The following is an 18,101-nucleotide window of genomic DNA, read 5'->3' on the forward strand; positions in this document are numbered from 1 at the left end:
GTAGAATCAGAAAATAACCTGGCCTGTAAATAGTGCCGGGAGGTTTTCCTGGTTGTGGGATGTGGTCAGGAAATCCTTTTTGGCATTACCTGTAATCATACAGTATAAAGCTGTGGTGATATCCAGGTATACAGTAGTGATGAATCAATATTTTTAGTAGAATCAGAAAATAACCTGGCCTGTAAATAGTGCCGGGAGGTTTTCCTGGTTGTGGGATGTGGTCAGGAAATCCTTTTTGGCATTACCTGTAATCATACAGTATAAAGCTGTGGTGATATCCAGGTATACAGTTCCACATAGTGGAGGTTATATAGAAATGACTATATAAAAGTCTGATGCGTTAGGAACGAGTATGGTGGTTAGTGCTGGTCATTAGAAATAACTGCTGTGCTCTTGTCTGTTCTCTCTCTGGCAGTGTTGATGACATTATTGAGCATTATAAGAAAGAGCAGATCGTGGAGGGCTACAACCTGAAAGATGCTGTTTCAGTGCAGGTAAGCCTGAGTCCACTAACCTCCGTTGTGGTGCTACTCCTGTCCATAACAGTTTGAGACGGCTATAGATGTACAGGTATTTAATGGTGTTGATGTGGGGTTTTATTGACATTTGTGAATTTCAGCAACAGGAACAAGTGCTTTCAGACTTGGTGGACGGCAAGGAGATCTATAACACTATCAGACGGAAAACGAAAGACGCCTTCTACAAAAACATTGTCAAGAAAGGCTACCTCCTATTCAACAAAGGTACCCATATGTTTTTACGCTCAAATGCCTGTAAATGTAATCTTCCAGACCGTAGCCCATTTCTCTCTCTCCCACTTCTCCCTGAAGTGGTCACTGGTATACCACCCCTCGTGGATTTAAAAGGCACGGATTGGTGTAATAATAAATATGATGCAAACTCCCCCCTGAACTTGAGAGGGAGTGAACAAGTGCAGGCAGATGGGAGGGAATTGGCCTCATGTCTTCTCCCCTCTCCTCTTCCTACCCCCAGGCAAAGGCAAGCGGTGGAAGAACCTCTACTTCATCTTGGAGGGGAACGACGCCCAGCTCATCTACTTTGAGAGTGAGAAGAGGGCCACTAAACCCAAAGGCCTGATTGACCTGAGCGTGTGCTCGGTGTATGGCGTGCACGACAGTCTGTTTGGCAGGTGAGACATTTCACCCATTTACCATTGATCCTAGATCTGAGAGAACATTGAATGGGACAAGAACTAATCATTGCGACAGAACATAAGCCTATGGTTGTTTGTTAATTTTCTTTAAGTTATTTTTATTTTCTCTAAGTTCTTCTGTCTGAGTTTGATAGGAGTGCATACATTCGATTGGGCACGTGCTTGTTGAGTCACAACAATCTGCTCCTGTTTTTGTTTGCAGGCCAAACTGTTTCCAAGTTGTCATCCAGCACTTTAGTGAGGAACAATACATATTCTACTTTGCTGGCGAGACCCCTGAACAGGCACAGGTTTGTACTGATCTGTCTCGCACACTCTCTCTCTTTGGGACATTCTTCAATCACACCTTTCTTTAATCTAACAGTGTTTTTTTCCCTCTTTGTAGGACTGGATGAAATGTCTGCAGACATTCTGCAGTAACCTTAGGAAACCCACCCAGCCCACTCCCAACAAGAGGCTCCGACAGGTACAAACGCACTGTCAAGTGCTATTTTTATTGTGCTTTTATCATATATATATTTATTTATTTTTTAAGTATTTTTACAAATATATGCACAATATGCGTTTCTCTTTTTATTTTTAGCTGCGCCAAATTAAATTCCTTTGTTTGATATGGCAAAAAAGTATTGAATCTTGAAATCCAAGTTGGGCCTTCACTCCCCAAAGAAAAAAGTTTAATTATAGATTTGGACATTTTAGCAGATGCCATTATCCAAAGTGTCTTACAGCGAACACATGTAGGTGGCCCATGCGGGATTCAAACCTACTAATTTGTAGTTCCAAGCAGCTGAGTCATCAGAAGCCCTGGCTGTGACTGACTGCCTGACTGTTGACCTGGTATGTGTCCCATCAGGTGAGCAGTCTGGTCCTGTACGTGGAGGAGGCCCACAAGCTGCCGGTGAAGCACTTCACCAACCCCTACTGCAACATCTACCTGAACAGTGTGCAGGTGGCCAAGACCCACCCTCGAGAGGGCCAGAACCCAGTCTTCACTGAGGAGTTCATCTTTGAGTGAGTCCTAATTCCATCTTCATTCAAAGTGGCAATTTATTGGCTATTATTATTGGCAATTTAGGGGGAATTGGGACATTTTTATTTGGCTTCCATACTGCACTTACTGATGTAATCATTGCCATCAGCTGTCCAATCATGTTTGGGTTCACTATATTGACAGACAATATTGTTCAATTTTTTTCCCCCCTTCAGTGACTTGTCGAGTGAAATCAACAGGTTTGAAATCAGCCTGAGTAACAAGACAAAGAAGAGCAAAGAAAGTGACATCTGTGAGTCTGTTCTACTTAGACTAGAGCTATGTCACGAAATCTAACAATCTCTTTATAATCCCATTCCATATTGATATGAGAAAAACAGCGTTTTATTATCTGTGTTCCACTAAATGTCTCTCTCCCTCTGCTTCAGTATTCATGCGTTGCCAGCTGAGCCGACTGCAGAAGGGCCAGATGATAGACGAGTGGTTCCCTCTGAGCTCCCACGTGCCTCTGAAAGGCATCGAGCCGGGCTCCCTGAGGGTGCGAGCCCGCTACTCCATGGAGAAGATAATGCCTGAGGAGGAGTACAGCGAATTCAAAGAGGTCACAAACACACTTATTAATGAAGATGATGATGAAGTCATTCATTAACTTCTCTAGGGTAGGGGGCAGTATTTGGGATTTTGGTTTAAAAGCATGCTCAAATTAAACTGCCTGCTACTCGGGCCCAGAAGATATGATATGCATATAACTGGTAGATTTGGATAGAAAACACTCTAAAGTTTCCAAAACTGTTAAAATAGTGTCTGCGTACAACAGAACTGATTTGGCAGGCGAAAACCTGAGAAATCCATTCAGGAAGCAGGGTTTTTGTTTTGTAGTTTTCTATTCAATGCCATTACCGTATCCATTGACTTAGGACTCAAATTGCAGTTCCTATGCATTCCACTAGATGTCAACAGTCTTTAGAAATTGTTTCAGGCTTGTTTTCTGAAAAATTAGGGAGTAAGAGCAGTCTGAATGAGTGGACCTTGCTGTGTCACAGAGCTTTTTCATGCGCGCAACCAGAGAGTGCCTTTCTTGTTTACCTTTTATATTGACAGCGTTATTGTCCGGTTGAAATATTATAGATCATTTAGGCTAAAAACAACCTGAGTATTAAATATAAACATCGTTTGACATGTTTCTATGAACTTTACGGATACAATTTGGATTTTTGGTCTGCCTGTTTTGACTGCGTTTGAGCCTGTGGATTACTGAAGAAAACACGCAAACAAAATGGATGTTTTCGGGTATATAAAGAGACTTTATTGAACAAAAGGAACATTTATTGAGTAAATGAATGTCTTCTGAGTGCAACCATATGAAGGTCATCAAAGGTAAGGGATTCATTTTATCTCTATTTCTGACTTGTGTAACTCTTCTACTTGACTGGTTACTGTTTGTAATGATTTGTCTGCTATGTTCTCAAATAATCGTACGGTATGCTTTCGCCGTAAAGCATTTTTAAAAATCTGACAGTGGTTGGATTCACAAGAAGTTAATCTTTAAATCTATGTAAAATATGTTTTGTTTTCTGAATTTTTATAATGAGTATTTCTGTATTTGAATTTGGCGCTCTGCAATCTCACTGGATGTTGGCCAGGTGGGATGCTAGCGCCCCACATACCCTAGAGAGGTTAATTAAGGATTACCATTAGTCAAGGTACAAAGACCAGCACTCGGTTGCAATAAGTGAGACACCAAAACCTGGATCAGCAGTTAGTAACATACTGTATTACGTGTGAGGTACATAGTATGTGTCCTGGAAAACTACATGTCAAAATGATGGCCGCTTGTTTGACCATAGGTCACTGACATTGACTCTGTCTGGTTGTCTGTGTATCCCCACAGCTGATCCTGCTGAAAGAGTTCCATGTGATCTATGCTCTGGCCCATGTGTGTGGGCAGGACCGCACCCTGCTGGCCAGCATCCTGCTGCGCATCTTCAGACACGAGAAGACAGAGGCCCCCTTACTCAGGACACTCAATGACCGAGAGATCAACATGGAGGGTAAGACAAAGACACACACCTCTGCATGTTGTAGCGACATTGTGAAAGCCTACTTCACAATGATAAAGAGCCAATCTCCACTTTTAGATGCTTTATATTTATGATTCCAACATGAAAGCTATGACACACACACACACACACTTGGCTGATGAGAAGTCCCCTCTCTCTGGTGGTTCCCAGACGAGGCGACAACCCTGTTCCGAGCTACCACGCTGGCCAGCACGCTGATGGAGCAGTACATGAAGGCCACGGCCACACCCTTCGTCCACCACGCCCTCAAAGACACCATCCTTAAGATCATGGAGAGCAAGCAGTCCTGCGAGGTAAACACACATACACATTTTCTGACATGCAGAAAGGCTTTAGCCTTATTTCGTTTAGCCCAAGCTCTACCTACTGTATCAGTTTGGCAACATCTTACGTCTGTAAAGTTACTTTAGTCAACTCTTTCAGCAGAGAAGTGTGTGGGCAACAACTCAGCTATTCTTCACTTTATCTTTTGAGTGGAGTGGAACACTTGGCATTTATAACATCATATCAGTACTTTGGCTACACAGAAGACAAAACAGTAACTCATGTCACAATGACACAGATTCACAGTGCTGTTGTGATCTCACAGGACTCTTCAGACTGACTGTCTCCTCCAGTGGAACACAGGGCATTACACATTATCTTCCACAGCTGCTTTCAACAGTAAATCCTACTCTAGTGAAATAATCTTATGTAGCCCATCTTGTTTTTGTTCACGAGCACACTTCTATCTGTATAATGAAACATCTCTCTTTCCTTTCCTGTTTTTCTGTGTCCCCCTCACTAGCTGAATCCCTCAAAACTGGAGAAGAACGAGGATGTGAATCTGAACCTAGCCCACCTCCTCAACATCCTGTCTGAGCTGGTGGAGAAGATCTTCATGGCTGCTGAGATCCTGCCCCCGTAAGCACACACCAATCCACGTTGCACATACCAACAAACTAACACGGGAACCATCCACATAGGGTTGGGGCGATGTATGAACTTTTGGCATATCGTCGATCGGGACTCATTGATTTGGACTAACAAAAGGACGAATCAATCCGTTAATTTGACTAGAATTCTGAAATGTCACTGTCTGTACTGTTCTGCTTTGTCAAGTGTAAATAGGCTATCATCTGTCATCGACGATGACGTCCCCATCGACGATGGCTGTCAATCATTATCGTCACCCGATGACATCATTCATCGGCCCAACCCTAATAAGTAAGGAAGTGTATATCCGACCGGCAGAACGAAAACTTAAGTTTAGGCATAGGGGTCGAAATTGAGGTTAAGGTTAGGAATAGTTTCAGTGAGGCATAAAAGTAACATTGGGGTTAGCGTAACGCCGCCATTCATTTTCTGCCGGTTAAATATACACTGCCATTTTAAAAAAACATCTCCATAGTTTGAACCCTGTATATCATGACATTCTCCTGTAGTACAGTCAATCTATTATGTCATCAGACAAACCAACAAATGAACTGAACACATTAAATACATCCATAGGCTAGCTTGAAGTTCATAAATTTCTATTTAAGTCATGTTCCAGTAAATTCAGTCTCACTCTCTCTTCCATGACCCTTCCAGGACTCTAAGGTATATCTATGGGTGTCTGCAGAAATCAGTGCAGCAGAAATGGCCGACCAACACCACCATGAGAACCAGAGTCGTAAGGTACACACCACGGATCTACTTTGCCATCTGCAACCCTCATGGATAGGCAGCTCACAGCATTAGATCATTAGAAACCATTCTAGTGTTATGGTGCCTTTGGTCAAGGGGGGCCTATATCAGGAATGTTTGGGAAGCATTGATCTAACGGATACTTGTTTCGCTCTTCCAGTGGCTTTGTGTTCCTGAGACTGATCTGTCCTGCCATCCTCAACCCAAGAATGTTCAACATCATTGCTGGTGAGCCTTTAACCTTTGTATTTGGTATTGCATAAATTGATTATTTCTTAGCATGGAATGAAGAGTGTGTCCATACATTGCGTAATTTACTTGTTCATCTTTTTTTTGTAGACCCTCCCTCTGCAACAGCAGGCCGTACCCTCACATTGATTGCCAAGTCTGTCCAGAACCTGGCTAACCTGGTGGAGTTTGGTGCTAAGGTACGACCACCTTAAAGCTCCTACACTGTTCCGTGTAGGGACATTTGCTTCCCTGTTGTCTAAGCGCTGTACCTTGTTTCCATCCTTCAGGGAACAGTATTTATATCTTTACTTTCTGAGATAGATGTTAATGGAGTGTGTTCCTCTTTTCAATCCAGGAGCCCTACATGGAGGGTGTGAACCCCTTCATCAAAAACAACAAACATAGGATGATCATGTTTCTGGATGAGTTGGGGGTAGGTTACTTGTTTCCATTTCTGTTAAGACATCGTTGGAAGTCTTTAGCAACCTGCAGACAGACATGTGGCAGTTCTGTTCCAATGTCTAGGTCAGACGTTAACATGCATGTCCTTCACAGAATGTCCCTGACCTCCCTGAAGTTACAGAGCACTTTAGGACAGACCTGTCCCGTGACCTTGCAGCCCTGCATGAGATCTGTGTCTCTCACTCAGACGATCTCCGCACCCTGAGCAACGAGAGGGGAGCACAGCAGGTGTGTGTGTGTAGCAAGTGCATTCAACCAGTGATTGAAAGGCCAAAAAGTATTTTGGAATCTGTTAATGACATGGTACCAAACATGCCATGATTGTAAACCATGGCTGTCTCATGTTTCTCTTTGTAGCACGTGCTGAAAAAGCTGCTGGCCATCACTGAGCTCCTTCAGCAGAAACAGGTTCACTATGCCATGTCCAACAGCAACAGGTAGTACAGCACTCCTCCCCTCTCCATCCATCCCGCCTTTTCCTCGCACGGAGTTGCACACGGGAACCGACCAAGCATGCTCCACTCATCACCATGGCAACCCACCCCTCATCTCCGAAAGCCCCGCCCACCATCCCGCCAAAATTTCCCATGCCATGAGAACAGCAGCAAACAGAACCAAACTGTTAATGATTCTGTATGTATCGTACCCCTTTTATTACAAGGGTCAAAGATTTTATTACAAAGCGTCACATACCCTAGACATGTTTGCCATCTCCATTATGAGGAAAGTCAAACCTGTTTCTTATAACTGGATTATGAGCGATAATGCTTTTTATACTGTAATTTGACTGATTCCTTATGGTTGTGACCACAATATCCAGAAACTAGCGTTTCTTGTATGTCGTGTTTTGTTTTTAGTTTGGAAATGTTAATACTTTCTGTATGTCAAATTCTCTTGCTGGAATCATGAGTATATAATTGAGACAAACTGAATTGTTTTGTTTTCCAACTGTATCATGTTTGTTTAGTTCAGTCTCAGTGCCAGACAAGATACATAATCAAAGAAACAGCAGTACAGATTGTATCAGACATGCATGCACTTATTAAACTTTTTTGTAAAGTAGATAGTGGAATCTTTTCTTCCCCAGGTAACTGGTGTATTTCTCCTGAGAACACATGTCTGAGATTTAGAAGTGCAGCTCTGTATCATAGCGCACTGTTAAATAGTGTATTGAAGCTCTGCTCAGACACAGGATGCCCACCTGAACTTTTTCCATGGAATATTCAAGCATACAGTTATCACAAGAGAAACACATTTGGTATGTAAAGGTTGACACCATAAAACAAGTACAAAAATAGGTTTATTATATTACAAGACCATAATGTATGGCCTGATAAGAACAAAGAAAAACACTAATGGTGGATTTTTTCCCCCCACACTGGGTAGACCACCTGTGAGGCCATGAGACAATATTGCTGATCCTTCAGTGGCAAAATGGTTGGGTGATCTATTCAATCCATATGGCAGAAGTTCAGCGTTAGTGATTTAAAGGCAATATGTCAGCTGAATCGGAAATTCAGGGATACAGATTGAATAAAGCACTAATTGTTTTCATAAATCATCCAAATCTTCATCCGTCCACTCCTCCTAGAAAACACAGCATGCTATTAATGACATGAAATGTAGAGGCACTGGTAGCCAAAATGTATGTGGTTTCACTCACTTCTTCTGTCATGCGGGGCTCTTTCGCTACATGATCGTCATCCTCATATCCTCGTTTTCTTTTCCTGTAGAACGGATTAAGATTTAACTGTCAGATGAAAGAGCGCACAATCTTTTGTTTGGGTGGTATATGAAGTATTGGTGACCGGTAGGCTAAAACGGACTGGATTTATGGAAGGTAAAGAATCATGGAGATCGGTCTGCTGGAAGCTGTTTTAGCAGGCCACATTTGTTAAACATGTTATCCCTTCAAGTCATGCACATCTCCAGTCCCATGTCATCTGTCATGACACCACAGTGAACACCCTGCAAAGTGACTCTCCAGAGTTCATATCCGATCGTATGGATATAGAAGGGGTAGGGTGGCAGTCTTAAATAAATGGTATTAAGATGTAACTGATCAATGTGAGGCCTTTTCAACAGCGTACACTTTGTCTTGCAGGACCGAGTGCACCATCATGGCATTGGCTGCCACCATCCAGGTAATGTGAATTCTACAAAGACTGGACGGGTTGGTCAGTCAACCAAACCGCCATCAAGCCCTGGACCGGAGACTAGGTGAATTTGTATTGAGCATGTAGCTTTTCTGGATGTGTCGGTCCACTATAGCTGACTGGATCTGGGAATCTCTTGCCAGTCCCAAAGCCCTGGAACAGACACTGGTGAAATAAGGAAGAACTCCATTCAAGCTGAGAGGGCCAGACTGACATGAACAGGACACTGTTAGCCTATTTTGCCAGTTATATTATAGCTTACAGACAGCTAAAGAAAACAGAACTGGATCACCTATATGTTGATTGGCTTGGCCTTTGTCCTGAAATTGGGAGGGGGCCTGACTTGAACCCTAGAGACACTGCCTTTTCAACAGTGGAACCTTCCCAGAAAGCCTCGGGGCAGCGGTGAGCCAAACCATCGTAGCGATAACAACGATCTTCAGGGAAATCTAACATAGCACCTCCAAGACACAAGCCTTAACACACACCACTTGATTTCACAACCCTAACTCCAAAATGGCAGTTTACAATTCACACTAGCTTCTTATACAGGTAACTGCCAAAATAGTGGAAATCCCTGGGTAAATGAGGGTTCTGGAGGCTCTTGTGTGGGGTGCATTATCCTGGCGTGGTCACAATGGTTTGATGAGCTTGTAAACGATGTAAGCCATGGTCGTCTCAGTCACCAGATATCTGGGAGATTCTGGAGCGTTGCCTGAGACAGCGTTTCTACCACCAACAAAACACCAAATGATGGAATTTCTCATGGAAGAATGGTGTTGCCCCCCTCCAATAGAGTTCCAGATACTTGTAGAATCTATGCCAAGGTCGCTATGAAGCTGGCGGCTTGTGGTGGCCCAACGTCCTATTAAGACACTTGGGGTTATCTTTATTTTTTCAGTTACCTGTATATAGCACTGAAGCTACTAGCTATATCTTTTGTATGCTGCTTTGCCTGATAGCTTATCATACAAATGTTAACCTAACAGTTTGTAAGAACTATTTGTAACATGTGCATGTATAACCCTATGGAAACTGCCAATGACTGGGCCTACATACAGTATGTGCTGCTCTGAGAAACTAAAGGAACTGAGAAATCCTCCCTTTATGCCTGGGCACATCAACTGAAGCTTTCATATATTTGCAACTTCAAATGTAACCCTCACTAACCCACTTTCCTTGGCGATAACAAGCCAACACCACACTGACCAAGATACTTGATTAATTTTGTGCAGGCCATATACAGATTCACCTCTGTCATTTGGATGAGAACTGGCTGACTTAGTACTGCTCATACAAACCCCTCTAAAAGTCAGACTCAATTTAGATGCACTGAAGAGTATACAGACTTTACATACCTCACCCAAGTGTTCATAGATTTGAGATATGGGTGAGATTAAACCCCACTCTTCAAATATATAAAATGTCAGCTGTGCTTCATGGAGCGTGAAACTGTTCTGCTTCCTCTTTATTTCATATAGCTGATGTGTTTATTTTTCTATCTGATAGACAGAACCGTGCATCTTATACACTTGATCGACCTGGCTAAATAAAAACTTAGTATGTATGGAGAAAGGTATTGCTGCTAGACTATTTATTATCAAGGGAGTTTGGATGAGTCCTGATTGTTATAGTAGTCTCAGAAGCCGGAATATCCTCTCGTTACCGGTCAGCCATTCCTATCACACAATATTAACCTGTTACTCAAGTCAGCTGATCATTTCTACCTTGAAATTCACTCCCTAGTTGTGAGGTAGTGCACCATGTAACCATATACTCTGCACAAATACAATCTAACAAATGTGTGCGTTTGTAACTGACAGATGCATGCACTCAAGAAGGCTATACGTACATGTTGGAGTTTGTGCCAAAGTCAGCATGGACCCTCTCCAGTTTCACTTTGTAAGCGTTCACCTCGTCTGGTTTTGGAAGTTCATACTTTTTCATGAGACTTTTTATCCCTGTATGAAAAGGAAAAACACATTTTGATGTTTGTCACTGAAACAACATGTTAATGTTGCTTTGTAGAATGTTGATGCGCTGTCAAACAGATCTAACTTGCCACCAAGTGGTTGTAAATGCAACAATGCAGGGAAAAACTACTCACGTCTCATCGCGTCGTACATCTTTAAGAGAGTTTCTTTGTCCTCCTTCAGTCCCATACATTCAGTCAGATAGCTATAACAAAAGGGACAACAAAACTAGTTCAAGACTAAATTGATCATAATTCATGAAAACAGATTGTGAGAATACTACCCTGTCTACAATACACTATGGAAGAATGTTTTCACTTGCTGCTCTCTAGGCCATGTTCAGCCCATATCCCCTGGAACATGGCCTTGCTCTAGTCTAGAACACAGAGCCATGTTAGTGGCCTACCTCTCCATGCTGAGGCCGGCCCGCGACGCACTGTTCAGGATGGCTGTCATGGCTATCTGAGATGGGGGAAACAGCAGCCCACTGTCTGTCAGGGTGGCCCGCGTCAGGAAGTCATCAACACTCTTCCTCAGAGACTCTGGGTTCTCCAGAAGAGGGTACCTTGTCTGCGGAAAAGGTCACCAATAGACAGAGCTGTTGACTGAAGCCTTAGTTGGCACACAACCTGCTGGGTTTTCTATTCTTACAAAATCAACCAAGTCCACAACATGGCTCTTTCAATCTCAGCAGCATACAATTGCACAACACTCCACCAGGTTTATGTGCATCTGCTGTATCTCTAATGCGCATCATTGGCCAAGTAAGTATCTCCATTTCCATCTTACCCACCTTGATGTCTATGAGCAGGCCCTCCATAGGTCTGTAGGGGGTGTGCACCACCAGGTGGAAGGTGAGCTGCTGAATGAGAAGGAGCTCATACTCCAAAATCTGTTCAAGAGCCCTCTCCTGCCCAGCCGCACTCTCCTGCACAAGATTCCCAACAAACTGGGTGCTGGACACATTAAACTCATCCACCTTACAGGACAGGTAGGCACAGATCAGCCTGAAAGAAAATAAAAGAAAGCAAGAAGACAGGGAAGAGGTGGGCCAAAAAGGGATAAGGGTGGCAAGGAGATTGGATGAGAGAAAAAAAGAGCAGAGGAAAGGAAGGTTGGGAGAAGGGAAAGACGTGACGAGAGAATGAGGGCGAGAGAGGTTATGTACAGTGAGTTCAGAAAATAAAGTTTGTATCTGTATCTAAATAGGAGTTTCTCAACATAAGGCTCTGGGACTACTGGTCAAAGACAAGCCCTTTACTACTCACATGATTGTTCTGGGGTGGTATTCCATCAGTGAGTTGTTCAGGTAAAATCTCCGGAAATACATGATAGCTGTACCCTGTTGAGATGATTGCACTCTTAAGCCCCTTAGATAAATCCAGGTGGTCTAGATCTGATTTACAGTGTACCCTTACAAAATACATACCACAACAGACTTGGGCATCACAGGCTTGAAAGCATTACAGAAGTCAAGGAGTCTCTTCTCATAGTGTCTGAAAAGGACATTCTCCTCGTGAGCCTCCAGGAACACGGCGTCACTAACCCCAGGCTTTATCAAGGCAGGGTCAAAGGAAAGGATGAGAGGGGGAACAACAAGGGCATTAACAAACTCAAAGTTGGAAGCAGGTGGCAACTATAATCAAAGTTAAAAGATCCAATGAGGCCATTTTTTAAAATGTCTAAATCAAATCATTTCTGTGTAGCAAGTACCAAGCAAGAATTTTGCTGGGAGTGGTCTGAGTGGAAAACTTAAAATTAGCTGTTATTGGCAGAGAAGTTTGGAACTCTTTCTTATTGGTCTGTTAACTAGGCCTAATTCACCAGGCAGTCCAAAGCCAAATATTTGTTATAACTTACCCAAGATAGAACACAGCCTGTTGTTTTACAATAGGAGCAAATTAATCAGTGTGCAGAACAAGCGAGGAGGTGGGAAGAGCCAAGCACGAGATCCTATTGTCGCGTTCTAGCATCTATTTGCATAATTCCGTTAGGGAACGCATACTCTGAAGTGTGCAATAACTCAATTCACCATTGCACTCCTAAACAGATTTTTTTTTATTTTATTTTTTACTTTGGCAAGGGGTAAAGTCTACTAAACTTAGTCCATTCTGTTCGTAAAATATTTTAGTTTTGGGAACAGAAAATTGCATTGAGAGCGATAAGAAAAATGTGCAGAATTTTGGAAAGAATCCATCTTTTCCCACTGGCATTCTCACATCTGAGTGTGCAAACGTCAACCGGATGCATACACCATTATCCTCACAGTATTATTCCAACCTCCAAGTTGGAAGTTTACATACACTTAGGTTGGAGTCATTAAAACTTGTTTTTCAACCACTCCTTGTTAACAAACTAAAGTTTTGGCAAGTCAGTTAGGACATCTACTTTGTGCATGACAATACATTTTTCCAACAATTGTTTACAGAAATTATTTAACTTATAATTCACTGTATCACAATTCCAGTGGGTCAGAAGTTTACATACACTTAGTTGACTGTGCATTTAAACAGCTTGGAAAATTCCAAAAAATTATGTCATGGCTTTAGAAGGCTTTCTGATAGGCTAATTGACATCATTTGAGTCAATTTGAGCTATACCTGTGGATGTATTTTAAGGCTTACCTTAAAACTCAGTGCCTCTTTGCTTGACATAATGGGAAAATCAAAAGAAATCAGCCAAGACCTCAGAAAAAAAATTGTAAACCTCCACAGGTTTGATTCATCCTTGGGAGCAATTTCCAAACACCTGAAGGTACCACGTTCATCTGTACAAACAATTGTACACAAGTATAAACACCATGGGACCACGCAGACGTCATACCGCTCACGAAGGAGACGTGTTCTGTCTCCTAGAGATGAACGCACTTGTGTGAAAAGTGCAAATCAATCCCAGAACAACAGCAAAGGACCTTGTTAGGATGCTGGAGGAAACGGGTACAAAAGTATCTATATCCACAGTAAAACGAGTCCTATATCGACATAATCTGAAAGGCCGCTCAGCAAGGAAGAAGCCACTGCTCAAAAACTGCCATAAAAAAAGCCAGACTACAGTTTGCAAATGCACATGGGGACAAAGACCATACTTTTTGGAGAAATGTCCTCTGGTCAGATGAAACAAAAATAGAACTGTTTGGCCATGATGACCATTGTTATGGAGGAAAAAGGCTTGCAAGCCAAAAAACACAACCCCAACCGTGAAGCACGGGGGTGACAGCATCATGTTGTGGGGGTACTTTGCTGCAGTTCACAAAATAGATGGCATATATCCAAAATGATGTGGATATATTGAAGCAACATCTCAAGACATCAGTCAGGAAGTCAAAGCTTGGTCGCAAATGGGTCTCCCAAATGGACAATGACCCCAAGCATACTTGGCTTAAGGACAACAAAGTCAGGGTATTGAAGTGGCCATCACAAAGCCCTGACCTCAATCCCATAAAAAATTTGTAGGCAGAACTGAAAAAGCATGTGTGAGCAAGTAGGACTTACAAACCTGACTCAGTTACACCAGCTCCGTCAGGAGGAATGGGCCAAAATTCACCCAACTTATTGTGGGAAGCTTGTGGAAGGCTACCCGAAACGTTTCACCCAAGTTAAACAATTTAAAGGCAATGCTAACAAATACTAATTGAGTGTATGGTAACTTCTGACCCACTGGGAATGTGAGGAAGTAAAAGCTTAAATAAATCACTCTACTATTACCCTGACATTTCACATTCTTAAAATAGTGGTGATCCTAACTGACCTACGACAGGGAATTTTTACTAGGATTAAAAGTGTAAATGTATTTGGCTAAGGTGTATGTAAACTTCCAACTTCAACTGTATGTCTGTCTTTGGGAGGCCGGCAAACAAAATGAGCACACATTTACAGCCTTACTGTGTGTTGGGTCAGAGTCACACCATTGGGTGTATGTAAACTTCGGACTTCAACTGTATATATAAAACACAGGAAATCACGTTGTCTGCACCTGGCCTTTTAACACTAGCCTAATGTCAAATGTTTTAAATCATTTTACCTTCCCACTGGCAAGCATTTTGTTGCGATATTTCTGGTTGGCTTCATATCTCAGTTGTTCCAGACTTTCTTCATTGTCGAATGTCCAATACTTTTTCTGTGAGCTAATGTGAAACATGGTGAAGCTCTGACTGCACATAACAGAAAATTGATTGTCAAATAGTGTTACTTGAATAAGAGTTACATAACATCACATGTGCATGCTACGTTAGCAGCCAACAAACGGATTAGCCTATGCTATAGCATTTGATAGTTCGTTGCCTGTCAAATAGAAAATATTATAGCTAGTTTAAAGAAGCAAGTGACGTTAAGCGGTAGCGAGTATTAAGCAAGCTGGTTGGCAACATTGAAGAAGAAGAGGCCCCGTTCTTTCCTTACCTTTTAGCTAGCCGATGGTAGCTAAGGCGTTAGCAACAGCCGGCTAGCACTATCTAGTCGGTCGTTGCTGTTCGACTTGTTAGCGAAGCTTCTACTAGCTGTCTAATCAAACTCCAGATGATCCGTACAAACGTTATGATATAACTAACTTGCTAGCTCGATAAACTATTAATATCTTTATGATTTTGAAAGTAACTAACTATCTTAGCAAGTAGCTTGCACATTCATATCAACAGCATGTCCATTGCGTAGTTGTACCGTAATATATGGTAAAGTGCGCAAATTGATATGCGCATGTAGGTGGGCAGGTAGCATTTATTGTCATGAAGCTTGACCCAGAGGCAGCTCTTAAGAGTGGTGAGTAGCTAGAACAGCCACAAAGTAAAACAAACAATGTACAACTGAACCTTAACCACACTGCTACCCCTAATGACTAAACCAAACCTTAAATTAAGACCAAAAAGCACATTTTTGTTTTCATGAATTTTATCATATATACAATTTTGACTCAGCAGCTGGCACATCAAATGGAAATTGCTCAGTGCGGCCTCCAGGGCAAGATTCATGACAATACACGTCAACCTGCTGTACTGTACAGTGGGGTGCATGTATGGGTTAAAGTCAAGATCACCTAGGATGAATAATTAGACTACACCTTTATATGATGTTTTATCATCACAGCTGGGGCTCTTTTGTTCAGGGCATAAAGCTGTGGTAGTGTGATTTTGATAACTGATTATATCAAAGGCAAACAGCTCTTCAACATAACTCTCCATATCTATCTAACACACACACACACACACACACACACACACACACACACACACACACACACACACACACACACACACACACACACACACACACACACACACACACACACACACAAACAGAGAGAGAAAGAGAGGGAAAGAGAGCGAGCGGAAGGAGAGAGAGAGAGAGAGCAGCAATTCAATTCATTAAAAATCCTGCAATGTGTTTCTGGATTTTTTTTCCTCATTTTGTCTGTCATAGTTGAAGTGTACCTATGATAAAAAATTACAGGCCTCTCTCATCTTTTTAAGTGGGAGAACTTGCACAATTGGTGGCTGACTAAATACTTTTTTGCCCCACTGTAAGTACAATTATGGGTAGGGCTTTATGCTGAGAAGAACGTCAGAAATTGAAAGACCAAGGTTGGTGTGGATACACAAGCTGGCCTTTTGGCCATAGGAGAACATAACCTATAATCAGTGGTAGCCTATTCCATTTAGCAAAATTTGGGCATCAACATAGATGATTGTTTAGTTGTTGTTATAGGCACTGTCAGCAGATAGTGATGAGTTTTTATTAAATATCAAATAAATGTCCATTTAACAACCCGTTGAGTTCCATTTTCTCTTGACATTTGAAATAACAAGTATGCAGAGGCTTGCTACAAGCTAAAGACAACAGGCAGTTAACCCACTGTTTCTAGGCCGTCATTGAAAATAAGAGTTTGTTCTTAACTGACTTGCCTAGTTAGATAAAAAAAAATCAAGGGCAAATTTACTGTTTCTGAGAAAGGTTACTAATTGAAATATAAAAACCAGCAACTGAATCAAATGTTTACTATAGCAGACAAAAAAGGTTTACTCAACCCCCACTCTACCTAGTGGTTCCGTATTGCCTTATTTGCATAAACATTAGAAATTTATGAATAATAAATGTCCTTGCATTCAGTGGGAGCCATTCATTTGAATATCATCATAGCACTACAGTTGTATGTCCTGTGTGCGGTGTTATCACAAAGCCCTTAAAGCCTGCATATTGAACCAAAAGCAAAGGAAATGCTATAGCAGGTATGTGGGACTTTTCAATATTTTTATTTCTTGCACACGCTGTCAATTGGCAGTACATTTTCAGTCTGAGCGTTTTAACAGATATGGTTTTATTATGGCATGCTATGCACAGGGAGCTTGTATCTAGCCTACAATACCGACCGCTCGTTCTTTGCCCTGTGAATTGCATAAACATGAAGCATCAATGCATTATTGATGAGACCATAGCAACGTATATAAGCTATGGTGGGTGTGTGTGTGCGCGCCATATGTGCGTTTATGTGGGTTTGTTCATGTTCACTTCTAGGTGGTTTTACCCTGCATTTGATAACATGCAGCTAGGCATGTATATAGCATAAATATACACTTTCCTGTTGTTGTCAACAAGATGTTGCCTAGTTTCCCTATTTGCATTATTTTCCCCCTGTGTATGGGATGTGGGTATGTGTGTGTGTGTGTGTGTGTGTGTGTGTGTGTGTGTGTGTGTGTGTGTGTGTGTGTGTGTGTGTGTGTGTGTGTGTGTGTGTGTGTGTGTGTGTGTGTTTGTGTGAGAGAGGGAAAAAGAAAGAAAGAGTGAGAAATACAGACAGACAGAGAGAGAGAGAGAGAGAGAGTCTTGATACATATTGCTATCTGTGTGACTAAGGGCTGTGTTTATGCGTTCTGACAGAATGTGAGTGGTGGGAAATCACGCAGGGTTGCTTTGGCATCAGCAGATCAACCAAATGATCTGAGCAACACCCTGATCGAGTTACTCTTATTTAGTCTAAAATGAACTGCATTCGCACTAGCCTGTGCAGCACGATGCAAAAATATTGCTTCCTCTAAAAAGCTTTAGGCATTGACACATTACTGCTACTTCCAGAGATTCACATAGAGATTGTCTTTGAGCAGCAATTTGAATATGAAATAGGAATGATAGTGTGGAATGGGGATTGCCTTGTTGGCTGTACTTTACTGTGATGATGCTTTTTGTGATGTCGTCGTCATGATCTGATTGTAGTGCATATTCCTATCTGAGTGATGGATTGGCACTTCTTTTTTTTTACAAGCATTACACTGTACCACATACGGAATACCAGACAGACACTAAAGGATTTCCATTCAAATTGAATATATGTTTTGTGCAATTAAAATTAGCTGGTCCAATACTAGCCTACCGTTTATTA

General features: G+C 41.9%; 2 protein-coding genes across 7 annotated transcripts in view; one reads left to right on the plus strand and one right to left on the minus strand.

Annotated features, from left to right (window-relative positions):
* LOC139390157 (ras GTPase-activating protein 1-like) overlaps positions 1–7,669 on the plus strand; it is a 51,379-nt gene extending 43,710 nt beyond the window's left edge. For 2 of the 5 annotated variants that reach the window (XM_071137366.1, XM_071137367.1), the window contains 18 exons: positions 416–494; positions 620–743; positions 994–1,150; positions 1,377–1,464; positions 1,560–1,640; positions 2,028–2,185; positions 2,381–2,457; positions 2,594–2,766; positions 4,057–4,216; positions 4,397–4,539; positions 5,034–5,149; positions 5,348–5,452; positions 5,819–5,905; positions 6,075–6,142; positions 6,254–6,342; positions 6,501–6,578; positions 6,701–6,835; positions 6,965–7,669. In XM_071137366.1, coding sequence (XP_070993467.1) covers positions 416–494; positions 620–743; positions 994–1,150; positions 1,377–1,464; positions 1,560–1,640; positions 2,028–2,185; positions 2,381–2,457; positions 2,594–2,766; positions 4,057–4,216; positions 4,397–4,539; positions 5,034–5,149; positions 5,348–5,452; positions 5,819–5,905; positions 6,075–6,142; positions 6,254–6,342; positions 6,501–6,578; positions 6,701–6,835; positions 6,965–7,048 — 2,002 coding nt within the window. In that variant the 3' untranslated portion in view covers positions 7,049–7,669. The remainder of the gene's footprint in view (positions 1–415; positions 495–619; positions 744–993; positions 1,151–1,376; positions 1,465–1,559; positions 1,641–2,027; positions 2,186–2,380; positions 2,458–2,593; positions 2,767–4,056; positions 4,217–4,396; positions 4,540–5,033; positions 5,150–5,347; positions 5,453–5,818; positions 5,906–6,074; positions 6,143–6,253; positions 6,343–6,500; positions 6,579–6,700; positions 6,836–6,964) is intronic. The other 3 variants (XM_071137369.1, XM_071137370.1, XM_071137368.1) reach the window with 2 other exon arrangements.
* A 56-nt stretch (positions 7,670–7,725) lies between these two features.
* Positions 7,726–15,404, minus strand: LOC139390158 (cyclin H). 2 transcript variants are annotated; one of them, XM_071137372.1, is made up of 10 exons: positions 15,134–15,404; positions 14,757–14,886; positions 12,166–12,288; positions 12,005–12,078; positions 11,530–11,743; positions 11,143–11,306; positions 10,871–10,941; positions 10,616–10,724; positions 8,271–8,334; positions 7,726–8,191 (listed from the first exon to the last, which is right to left on the minus strand). In XM_071137372.1, exons 2-10 carry the CDS (start codon positions 14,871–14,873, stop codon positions 8,159–8,161), a joined length of 969 nt encoding a protein of 322 aa, XP_070993473.1. In that variant the 5' UTR covers positions 14,874–14,886; positions 15,134–15,404; the 3' UTR covers positions 7,726–8,158. The 2 variants fall into 2 exon arrangements, with proteins under 2 accessions (XP_070993473.1, XP_070993472.1); XM_071137371.1 differs by having other exon boundaries at positions 7,726–8,194.
* Between the last annotated feature and the right edge of the window lie 2,697 nt (positions 15,405–18,101).

The sequence above is a fragment of the Oncorhynchus clarkii genome, chromosome 30 (genome assembly GCF_045791955.1).
Source record: "Oncorhynchus clarkii lewisi isolate Uvic-CL-2024 chromosome 30, UVic_Ocla_1.0, whole genome shotgun sequence".
NCBI classification, from domain to species: domain Eukaryota; kingdom Metazoa; phylum Chordata; class Actinopteri; order Salmoniformes; family Salmonidae; genus Oncorhynchus; species Oncorhynchus clarkii.